Genomic DNA, 12,643 nt, shown 5'->3' with positions numbered 1-12,643 from the left:
TGTCACTCTGACACTGACGAATTCACTCTTTAATACATGCTGAGATCTTAATTTTTTTACTTAATGTGGTGTTTTTCGATTTTTCATTAACAGCTGCTCATTACATATGTGAGGTCACTCTCAGAAATGTCTGGTGAGCAGAGACCTGCACATCGCTTAGGAACCTTCCCAGTGCCTTGTGGAACTTTTCATTTGTGACATTGTGTCAGCACTCAAAAAAAAAAAAAAAAAAAATTTGTATTTTGGAGGTTTTTGGATTTTGGAATTTCAGATAAGGGGTGCTTAACCTGTAATTAAACATGTAGAGGATGCTCTTGGTACTGGTTTATTGGATAGATGTAGTAGTGTCTTATTGGGAAAACTGGTGGTGATTAGGATAGAGATTTTATGTGGAATAATGCTTCCTTATTTTAGACAACATCGTAGTTGATTTAATAGTATGGGTAGAGAGAGAAACAGAACTAAGTGGAGGAAAATATAATAGAATTGTTAAAATTTGTACAAGTTACATTTTTTGGCATGGTTGTATATTTCTAAACATCAATGTTCTTGTTATGAAGAAGTAAATCAATTGCGTAAGACAGCATTGAGGAACAGTGAAAGTTGTAACAGATACGGTATTGAGTCATGTTAAGTAATTGCTTATGTGAAGGAGAACAAAGTGATAGAATGTGATGTATTATATTCATAAATCCTAAGGAAAATGGAAATTAGAAAAGGACTTTGCTCCTTCACCAGAAATTCCCTAATCTATGTCAGGTTTGACCAATGTAGAAGAGGCAGCACCGGATACAATAGGTGACCCTTAATAGACTCACAGGTGAAGTGTCACAAATTTCAATGATGCCACTCTTAAGTGAAATGAACCAAATTATTAATTTGTTAGGTTATTGCAAGTCATTTACTTGAGAAATTTGTTTCATATTAAACTGGTGAGTGGCAGAGCTAGCAGAACTTGCACCTTTCAGTTCTAGGAAATGGGTTCAATCCTGCCATTCAGTAGAGCCTACGTAGATGTTTACACGTATTTCCTGAAATCATGTGGGTTTCCATTGGGTGCTCTGGTTCCTTACCAGACTCTAAAGATACACAATTTGGAAGGTTTTTTTTTAACGCAAACAACAGGAATTCTGCAGATGCTGGAAATTCAAGCAACACACATAAAAGTTGCTGGTGAACGCAGCAGGCCAGGCAGATGCAATTTGGAAGGTTAATTGGCCATTGTAAATTTCCCTTTGTTATAAATGAATGGTAGAATCTGGGGAGCTTAAGGGAATGTGAAAGAATTGAAAAAGATTTAATGTAAAATATTGCTTGATGCTTGTCATAACTTAATTGTCTTAAGTTTTGTTTCCATGCTGAATGACTGATTTTCAAAAAAGTACTGAACTATGATTTTCACTTTGAGTTCAAAAATCTATCTCTGTAAATTCTAAAGTATTCCCTGTGCTTCTGTTATCCTGGATGCCAAAGGCGGCATCTTCAATTGATTAAATTAAGTGTGGCTGTGTCAGAACCAGAATTATCATAAGGTTCACACACAAAAAATGCCACCACCAGTTTAATATGAAACAAATTTCTCAAGTAAATGACTTGCAATAACCTAACAAAATAATAATTTGGTTTATTTCACTTAAGAGTGGTATCATTGAAATTTGTGACACTTCACCTGTGAGTCTATTAAGGGTCACTATTGTATCCAGTGCTGCCTCTTCTACATTGGTTAGGACGAAGGGTCTCGGCCCGAAACATCGACTGTACCTCTTTCTATAGATGCTGCCTGACCTGCTGCGTTCACCAGCATTTTTTGTGTGCGTTGCTTGAATTTCCAGCATCTGCAGATTTCCTCGTGTTATCATAAGGTTATCATTTTTTTTTTAATTGAGTCGCACCAGACAGTCAGCCATTCTTGTCTGGCGCGTAGTGTCAGGATTGGTGTCTTTTCGGATTAATCGGGTCACGATATGAGTGTTCCTGACTCGACTCTTTTTACAAGGCTAAGTGGCTAGCTTGACATTCAACCCGGCACGGATGGAAAGCGTGCTCGGGGAGTGGCCTGACCCTGACTTGGATTCGAACTCGGAAACCTTCGCTCCAGAGTCCGACGCTGATGCCGTTGCACCACCAGCCGGCCAGTTATCATTGAATAGATAATTTAAAAAATGTTTTTTGTTGAAGTTTGGACAATAACAGCATTTGGAATCTGGATCCTTATTCATTTGTAGATCACTAAGTTTTGTCAACTCTTGATTCCAGAGGCAGAAGGGTTGATAACAGTGACCTTTATTTACTCTTGTTCAGTATCATGATTGGTTTGAATACAGGCTCTGACCACAAAACCAACTTTTTTTGGTTTATCTACTTTGCAGAGATCTCTCAGCAATAGTCCTTGTTTGAATAAAACTTCCACTGTTTGTGCCTTCCTAAAAGGCAACACCCTCACACTTGTCCCTGTGACAAACCAATTTTCTATCTATCTCTCCCACTCCCTGGTAACTGTCTAAGGCTGAACCAAACTCTTCATAAAAATGGTCACATTTGACCCTGCAATCAGTTGTGGTTCAGACTTCTGTCCCATAAAGTTGCTCAGTTTTGTCATTGGTTGACCTCATCTGTTGCTAAATCCTTTTAATCGTACGTTTCTTATCCCTGGATTTAAGTATTTCAACACACTCCTGTTTAGCCTTAAAAGCATAATAAATGGAAACAAACTATGCCAGCTGTTCACTCAATAAGACCATAGTTGATTCTGTACTAAAGCCTTTCTTCCCGGCATTAAGCCTATTGCCCTTGGTTCTCTTAATATCTCGGCATCCATGAATCTCCATCTTGAATACACTGAATGGCTGAGCCTTTGCAGCCCTCGAGTAGTGAATTCCAAAGATGCATTCCTTGGTGAAGAACTTTTTCTCCTCTCAGTTCTAAATGGTTGAGTCCAAGACCCTTGGTTCTAGACACTACAGTCCTCTGAAGCCCTGAAGAATTTTGTACTTTTTAGTAAACTTGCTTTTCATTCTTCTGAACATGAGTAAAGCCCAACCTGCTTTAATCTCCTCTCATATGACAAACATAATTGTTGGGAATCAATTTGATAAGCCTTCACTCTAGTTTAACTTTGCGAGACTCCTGACCTGTCTGTGCACTGATTTTCTGCTCTTGCACTCAAATCCTCTTTCTATGAAAGTTGTACTAATTCTATTTGGAATTATATGCTGCTTCTACATGTCAGCCTTTAGTGATTCATGTATAAGAACATATAATTTTTATCAAATATCAACATCAAGTATCTCTTTATTTAAAAAAAATGCTTCCCTTCTATTTTTCTACAATTACCTCACATTCTTGTGTACTATATAAGTGTGAAGTGGTTCATTTTGGTAGGTCAACTATGATGGCAGAATATAGTATTAATGGTAAGACTCTTGGCAGTGTGGTGGATCAGAGGGATCTTGGGGTCCGAGTCCATAGGACGCTCAAAGCAGCTGCGCGGGTTGACTCTGTGGTTAAGAAGGCATACGGTGTATTGGCCTTCATCAATCGTGGAATTCAGTTTAGGAGCCGAGAGGTAATGTTGCAGCTATATAGGACCCTGGTCAGACCCCACTCGGAGTACTGTGCTTAGTTGTGGTCACCTCACTACAGGAAGGATGTGGAAGCCATAGAAAGGGTGCAGAGGAGATTTACAAGGATGTTGCCTTGATTGGGGAGCATGCCTTACGAAAACAGGTTGAGTGAACTCTGTCTTTTCTCCTTGGAGCAACGGAGGATGAGAGGTGACCTGATAGAGGTGTACAGGGTGATGAGAGGCATTGATCGTGTGGATAGTCAGGGGCTTTTTCCCAGGGCTGAAATGGTTGCCACAAGAGGACACAGGTTTAAGGTGCTTGGGAGTAGGTACAGAGGAGATGGCAGGGGTAAGTTTTTTATGCAGAGAGTGGTGAGTACGTGGAATGGGCTGCCGGCAATGGTGGTGGAGTCGGATACGATAAGGTCTTTTAAGAGACTTTTGGGAAGGTAGATGGAGCTTAGAAAAATAGAGGGCTATGGGTAAGCCTAGTAATTTCTAAGATAGGGACATGTTCGGCACAACTTTGTGGGCCGAAGGGCCTGTATTGTGCTGTAGGTTTTCTATGTTTTCAAAAGTTGTGATTTTTCTATCTTAAGTTTTAAAAACTCATCCTATTCATAGCAGGGACTATTAATTTTTACCTGAACTATTTATCAATACTTGTATTGCTCAATTATAATGTCTGTCTTCTAAACTTCCTGCTATGTACTCTCTACAAGCTTAAGCTTAAATTTATTATGGTTAGGCAGCATCCGGGGTAATTGAAACAGTTAATGTTTCAGGTGTGAAACCCTTAAAACTGGAAAAGAATACAAATCAGTTTCAAAGTTGGGAGGGGGAAGATGGATGGACAAAGGGAATATCTAACAACACACATAAAAGTTGCTGGGGGATTGCAGCAGGCCAAGCAGCATCTCTAGGAAGAGGTACAGTCAACGTTTTGGGCCAAGACCCTTCGTCAGGACTAACTGAAAGAAGAGCTAGTAAGAGATTTGAAAATGGGAGGGGGAGGGGGAGATCCATAATGATAAGAGAAGACAGGAGGGGGAGGGATGGAGCCACGAGCTGGGCAGTTGATTGGCAAAAGGGATATGAGAGGATCATGGGACAGGAGGCCTAGGGAGAAAAAAAGGGGGAGGCCTAGGGAGAAAGAAAGGGTGTATGAGATAAATACATACTGTTCATCTGTTTGTGAAGCCAATTTACTTAATGTAGCATTTAGAATCAGATTAAGCTGTTTTGTCCATATAATGTGTTCCAATTAGCAACACACAGATGTGCCCAGCAGGCCAGACTATGGTAATTGAAAAAGATAAGTGAGCCAAAAAGATGAATGGCAAAATTGGCTGGTTTTGATACAGACAATATATTATCTGAAGTCGGAGAATTCGAAGAAGGAGTCTGAGAGTCTGAGTGGGAGTGCCGAGAAAGACATTCTTGAAATTTTCGTTATTTTTTTTTCTCCAACGGCGTTCTGAGAGGCGGGACTGCGCAGGCGTGTGATGTCGGGCAGTGCAGCGCGGCAGATTTAAAAGGGCAGACATCCTGCTTCGGGTTTGATTCAAAGAAGGAGTCTGAGAGGGAGTGCCGAGAAAGACATTTTTGAAATTTTCGTTATTTTTTTTCTCCAACGGCGTTCTGAGAGGCGGGACTGTGCAGGCGTGTGACGTCGGGCTGTGCAGTGCGGCAGATTTAAAAGGAACAGAGCCTCATAGAGCGGGCAGCGTAGTTTGCGGGCTGCGGAGTGAGCCGGGAGCAGAGTGAAGACATAAGGACTTCGGCTCAACGGGCTTAGGCGGAAACAGGCGAGGAAGGTTCGGCATTCATTTTCTGTTGTTATTTGAGGAGAGGGGCAGTATGAGTGTGAGGGCAGTTTGCTGTTCTCGGTGTCGGATGTGGGAGGCCCTGGAGTCTCCAAGCCTCCCGGACGTCTACATCTGCGCCAAGTGCATCGAGATGCAGCTCCTAAGGGACCGCGTTACGGAACTGGAGCTGCAGCTCGATGACCTTCGTCTGGTCAGGGAGAGTGAGGAGGTGATAGAGAGGAGTTGCAAGCAGGTAGTCACGCCGGGGCCACGGGAGGCAGACAAGTGGGTCACGGTTAGGAGGGGGAAGGGGAAAAGTCAGGTAATAGGGAGTACCCCGGTGGCTGTGCCCCTTAACAACAGGTACTCCTGTTTGAGTACTGTTGGGGGGGACAGCTTACCCGGGGGAAGCGACAGTGGCCGTGCCTCCGGCACAGAGTCTGGCCCTGTAGCTCAGAAGGGTAGGGCAAGGAAGAGGAGGGCAGTTGTGATAGGGGACTCGATAGTAAGGGGGTCAGATAGGCGATTCTGTGGACGCAGTCCAGAGACCCGGATGGTAGTTTGCCTCCCTGGTGCCAGGGTCCGGGATATTTCTGATCGTGTCCAAGATATCCTGAAGTGGGAGGGTGAGGAGCCAGAGGTCATGGTACATATAGGTACCAATGACATAGGTAGGAAAAGGGATGAGGTCCTGAAAGGAGAATATAGGGAGCTAGGAAGGCAGTTGAGAAAAAGGACCGCAAAGGTAGTAATCTCGGGATTACTGCCTGTGCCACGCGACAGTGAGAGTAGGAATGCGATGAGGTAGAGGATAAATGCGTGGCTGAGGGATTGGAGCAGGGGGCAGGGATTCAAGTTTTTGGATCGTTGGGACCTCTTTTGGCGCAGGCATGACCTGTACAAAAAGGACGGGTTGCACTTGAATCCTAGGGGGACCAATATCCTGGCAGGGAGATTAGCGGGGGCTACTGAGGTGACTTTAAACTAGAATGGTTGGGGGGTGGGAATCAAATTAAAGAGGCTAGGCGTGAGGAGGTTAGTTCACAACAGGGGGATGGGAACCAGTGCAGAGAGACAGAGGGGTGTAAAGTGAGGGTAGAAGCAAAAAGTACTAAGGAGAAAAGTAAAAGTGGCAGGCTGACAAATCCAGGGCAAGCATTAAAAAGGGCCACTTTTCAGCATAATTGTATAAGGGCTAAGAGAGTTGTAAAAGAGCGCCTGAAGGCTTTGTGTGTCAATGCAAGGAGCATTCGTAATAAGGTGGATGAATTGAAAGTGCAGATTGTTATTAATGATTATGATATAGTTGGGATCACAGAGACATGGCTCCAGGGTGACCAGGGATGGGAGCTCAACGTTCAGGGATATTCAATATTCAGGAGGGATAGACATGAAGGAAGGGGAGGTGGGGTGGCGTTGCTGGTTAAAGAAGAGATTAACGCAATAGAAAGGAAGGACATAAGCCGGGAAGATGTGGAATCGATATGGGTAGAGCTGCGTAACACTAAGGGGCAGAAGACGCTGTTGGGAGTTGTGTACAGGCCACCTAACAGTAGTAGTGAGGTCGGAGATGGTATTAAACAGGAAATTAGAAATGTGTGCAATAAAGGAACAGCAGTTATAATGGGTGACTTCAATGTACATGTAGATTGGGTGAACCAAATTGGTAAAGGTGCTGAGGAAGAGGATTTCTTGGAATGTATGCGGGATGGTTTTTTGAACCAACATGTCGAGGAACCAACTAGAGAGCAGGCTATTCTGGACTGGGTTTTGAGCAATGAGGAAGGGTTAATTAGCAATTTTGTCGTGAGAGGCCCCTTGGGTAAGAGTGACCATAATATGGTGGAATTCTTTATTAAGATGGAGAGTGACATAGTTAATTCAGAAACAAAGGTTCTGAACTTAAAGAGGAGTAACTTTGAAGGTATGAGACGTGAATTAGCTAAGATAGACTGGCAAATGACACTTAAAGGATTGACGGTGGATATGCAATGGCAAGCATTTAAAGGTTGTATGGATGAACTACAACAATTGTTCATCCCAGTTTGGCAAAAGAATAAATCAAGGAAGGTAGTGCACCCGTGGCTGACAAGAGAAATTAGGGATAGTATCAATTCCAAAGAAGAAGCATACAAATTAGCCAGAGAAAGTGGCTCACCTGAGGACTGGGAGAAATTCAGAGTACAGCAGAGGAGGACAAAGGGCTTAATTAGGAAGGGGAGAAAAGATTATGAGAGAAAACTGGCAGGGAACATAAAAACGGACTGTAAAAGCTTTTATAGATATGTAAAAAGGAAAAGACTGGTAAAGACAAATGTAGGTCCCCTCCAGACAGAAACAGGTGAATTGATTATGGGGAGCAAGGACATGGCAGACCAATTGAATAATTACTTTGGTTCTGTCTTCACTAAGGAGGACATAAATAATCTTCCAGAAATAGTAGGGGACAGAGGGTCCAGTGAGATGGAGAAACTGAGCGAAATACATGTTAGTAGGGAAGTGGTGTTAGGTAAATTGAAGGGATTGAAGGCAGATAAATCCCCAGGGCCAGATGGTCTGCATCCTAGAGTGCTTAAGGAAGTAGCCCAAGAAATAGTGGATGCATTAGTGATAATTTTTAAAAACTCGTTAGATTCTGGACTAGTTCCTGAGGATTGGAGGGTGGGTAATGTTACTCCACTTTTTAAAAAAGGAGGGAGAGAGAAACCGGGGAATTATAGACCGGTTAGCCTAACGTCGGTGGTGGGGAAACTGCTGGAGTCAGTTATCAAGGATGTGATAACAGCACATTTGGAAAGCGATGAAATGATCGGACAAAGTCAGCATGGATTTGTGAAAGGAAAATCATGTCTGACGAATCTCATAGAATTTTTTGAGGATGTAACTAGTAGAGTGGATAGGGGAGAACCAGTGGATGTGGTATATTTGGATTTTCAAAAGGCTTTTGACAAGGTCCCACACAGGAGATTAGTGTGCAAACTTAAAGCACGTGGTATTGGGGGTAAGGTATTGGTGTGGGTGGAGAATTGGTTAGCAGACAGGAAGCAAAGAGTGGGAATAAACGGGACCTTTTCAGAATGGCAGGCGGTGACTAGTGGGGTACCGCAAGGCTCAGTGCTGGGACCCCAGTTGTTTACAATATAAATGACTTGGATGAGGGAATTAAATGCAGCATCTCCAAGTTTGCGGTTGACACGAAGCTGGGTTGCAGTGTTAGCTGTGAGGAGGATGCTAAGAGGATGCAGGGTGACTTGGATAGGTTGGGTGAGTGGGCAAATTCATGGCAGATGCAATTTAATGTGGATAAATGTGAAGTTATCCACTTTGGTGGCAAAAATAGGGAAACAGATTATTATCTGAATGGTGGCTTATTAGGAAAAGGGGAGGTGCAACGAGACCTGGGTGTCATTATACACCAGTCATTGAAAGTGGGCATGCAGGTACAGCAGGCGGTGAAAAAGGCGAATGGTATGCTGGCATTTATAGCGAGAGGATTCGAGTACAGGAGCAGGGAGGTACTACTGCAGTTGTACAAGGCCTTGGTGAGACCACACCTGGAGTATTGTGTGCAGTTTTGGTCCCCTAATCTGAGGAAAGACATCCTTGCCATACAGGGAGTACAAAGAAGGTTCACCAGATTGATTCCTGGGATGGCAGGACTTTCATATGAAGAAAGACTGGATGAACTGGGCTTGTACTCATTGGAATTTAGAAGATTGAGGGGGGATCTGATTGAAACATATAAGATCCTAAAGGGATTGGACAGGCTAGATGCAGGAGGATTGTTCCCGATGTTGGGGAAGTCCAGAACGAGGGGCAACAGTTTGAGGATAGAGGGGAAGCCTTTTAGGACCGAGATTAGGAAAAACTTCTTCACACAGAGAGTGGTGAATCTGTGGAATTCTCTGCCACAGGAAACAGTTGAGGCCAGTTCATTGGCTATATTTAAGAGGGAGTTAGATATGGCCCTTGTGGCTACGGGGGTTAGGGGGTATGGAGGGAAGGCTGGGGCGGGGTTCTGAGTTGGATGATCAGCCATGATCATAATAAATGGCGGTGCAGGCTCGAAGGGTCGAATGGCCTACTCCTGCACCTATTTTCTATGTTTCTATGTCTATGTTAATTCACTTTCAGGTCTGGAAGACTACAAACGGCCCAGATTTAACATCCTGATTTTTTTTTTCAACTAAGGATGTGTGTTTTCAATATAATATTCCACAGACATGATGAACCTTTTGCAGTGGAGGATATCTAGCTCTGAAATATTAGACAATAGTTCAGTCTTGTACTTCTGGTGACATCCTGAATTATTTAGAGTAAATGCTATTTAAGTTACTGACTTCTAATTTCCACCTTTTGCCTAATATTATGACAAAACTGGATGAGAATGCAAATAACTTTTTTTAATTCCCAAAATAATTGATTTGAGCAGACTTGCACAATATGTGTAACAGTGCAGAATACATTTATAAAGTTTTAATTTTGTCATATTTATAATTCATGTGTTACAACAACATTAAGCCAAGGGTATTGTACATCATAATTTTTTTATACATGTACAATATCCCATTATCTGGTGACACAGTAACTGTCGTTGGCCCTTGCAGTTTCTGCTAGCTGTAGTGTAATACACAATCAAGTTGTCATTTTTTTTCTTTAGTATTGATGTATTTGTTTCCTTTTAGCAACCTCTCCACGAGCTTCTTCAGAGTTGGAACAAGCCAGACCACAAACGAGTGGGGAAGAAGAACTTCAACTACAGTTGGCTTTAGCCATGAGTAGGGAAGCAGCAGAACAGGTACATCTCACACAAACTAGTCTCACTCTTTTATCCTGCTTATGCTCTTATTGTCAACCAAGTTGTGTGATGCCGTGTCAAATAGGGACTTTTTTGTGGATGTCTTGCATGACATAGAAGGTTATTATTTCTTAATAGGCTGTATTTTTCTTGCAATAAGTCTTTGAAATACCATAAATCTAGGGGACATCAGGAAATATACCATAGTCTACTAAAACAATATTAAAATACAATATAAAGCAGTACAGCACAGTACAGGCCCTTTGGCCCATGTTCTTGTGCTGACCTTTTAACCTACTCTACAATGCATCTAACTCTCCCTTCCTACATAGCCCATAACCCTCCAATATTCTTTCATCCACGTGCCTATCACAAAAAAAAGTTTGTGATAAGTTTAATTGCTTTCCAGTTATTTAAACAAATATAAAGCATATGAACTATCATATTTTCAGGAGAATTTATGATTTCTTTCCTTTACATTGATGAATTAAGGAAGCACTGAGACCAGTATTCCTATTCATGTAGAACCGTCATTGGCAACCTTGTCCACGAAACAGAAAATTATATTGAAATCCTACCTTTTTCCTTCTCTCTTTCTATTTGCAGTTCTCTCTCTTTCTGATTATTAATTTCTATTTCAGATCCTTCTGTTTACTCTTTAATTCCTAGCTATTCCACATTCCCATATTTGGTAAGTTTCCTGCTGCCATCCAGTTTGGCAGGGGCTTACAGGATTTTTGGAGCTCAGTGGAAAGAATCCCAGCTTCAAGGATTGGTTTGTTCTGCAGGTTCCATTAATGACATGGAAGGCATGCATTGATGAAACTGACTTGTTCAACTTAAGTACAACCTTGGGTTGTTGGACAAAGAGTTCACTTTTTTTCTTGAATGACAAGTTAATAGATATACCTTGCTGTTAAAGATGCTTATATGTTTCTTTATGGATAGCCAGTAATTCAGAGAAAGGGGATTGAGGCTTTATTGGTTAACTGATGGGTGCTAGAAATCTATCACCAAAAGCATGGGAAGCATAATGAATAACTTCATTTTTGAGTGCAAAACCAGTTAATATCATATCTGCATCATATTGGAGTCGTGGAGCATCAGCAACAGTTATTTGCCTTATTGTATTAAAGAAGGTAATGTAGGTTGTTTTCTTGGTATTTTAAATATTTTGCTGTTTTCATAAACACTAAAGCTGCCCCGTATTTTATCTTTAACCAGAATGCAATCTATGTGTTGCTTATTACTGTGCAAGTTGCAGGCTTTCAAAGCATTCACGAGAACATGAAAATATAAGAAAAGGAGCAAGAAAAGGCTAATTGGCCCTTTAAGCCTGTTCTGCTGCTTATCTAAATTATAGCTGATCTTCTACCTCAAAAGCCATTTTACATCTGCATCTCTGTATTCCTTGATTCCTTTTTGTCTCCAGAAATCTATCAATCTCAGTACTCTGTGACTCCATCCCCAGAGCCCTCAGGTGTAGACAATTCCAAAGATTCTCTACACTTCTTAAGAAAGTTCTGCTCATCACTCTATTAAATAGCTTACTCTTATTCAAGGACTATGACCTCCTAGTTCTACACTCTTCAGCCGAGGGAAACATGATTCCTGTATCCAGAATATCAAGCCCTGAAACCTTTAGAGACTGCAGTATACAGTATATGCTTTTAACAATCTGAATAACTATGCAGTGTCACTGATAGCGACAAAATTTTTGATTGGATTGTTGTGAACACAATACCAATGATAATCAAGTAGTAAGTTATTCACCAATTTCAAAAAACAGATTCAAAGAACATTTATTATCAAAGTATATATATATATAGTATACAACCCTCGGATTTGTCTTCCCACAGATAGTTTAAGCACTATTAACCCAAACCTTTGGCTCTTCTCCCAAGCTTCTTGTTTACCACCCTATTAAATTTTCTACAGTAAAGTCTGAAGTCTAATGAACTTGTAGACCCTAATCGACTATCTACAGATTAAGTACTATTTATATCTTTCACAAAAAATTGTGTTTTTCTGACCATATCATGATATCTCCCATTATTCTTTTAAAAAATAATCAGAATTCCAACCAATAGTTGTATACTTTGAAATTTAGTAACTGAGTTCATATTTGATACAATGGGAGAAAAAAGTATTGAAAACCTGAAATGTAAAATAATTGCCACAGAAATTTAGATGGGACAAATGCACTGTATATAACAATGGATTGTGTTATTGTTAATCAAAAGCACCTCATTCTAATAGTTAAACACTAAAAGCGTTTACAATTTTATTTTTGTAGTCTAATATTAAAATGTATGTGAAACTCATTGCTTAAATTTTAAATGCAATACATACTTAGATACCATTTAACTAGCATTTTGTGTTTAGAAGAAAACAGTGTGCTACATTGTAATATGAATGTGTAGAAATTAAGCTTTTGAACATCATACTATTTTCACAAAGTCGGGGCATTTC

At 41.1% G+C, this 12,643-nt stretch overlaps 1 protein-coding gene across 5 annotated transcripts in view; it reads left to right on the top strand.

Moving 5' to 3' along the window:
• The window catches only part of epn2 (epsin 2), a 72,450-nt gene that overhangs the window by 38,094 nt on the left and 21,713 nt on the right, over positions 1-12,643 (top strand). For all 5 annotated transcript variants that reach the window (XM_072269037.1, XM_072269039.1, XM_072269038.1 and 2 more), the window contains one exon: positions 10,059-10,171. In XM_072269037.1, coding sequence (XP_072125138.1) covers positions 10,059-10,171 — 113 coding nt within the window. The remainder of the gene's footprint in view (positions 1-10,058; positions 10,172-12,643) is intronic.

The sequence above is a fragment of the Mobula birostris genome, chromosome 9 (genome assembly GCF_030028105.1).
Source record: "Mobula birostris isolate sMobBir1 chromosome 9, sMobBir1.hap1, whole genome shotgun sequence".
NCBI lineage: Eukaryota > Metazoa > Chordata > Chondrichthyes > Myliobatiformes > Myliobatidae > Mobula > Mobula birostris.
Note: the sequence above shows the minus strand (reverse complement) of the source record. Positions and strands in the feature narration are given on the sequence as shown.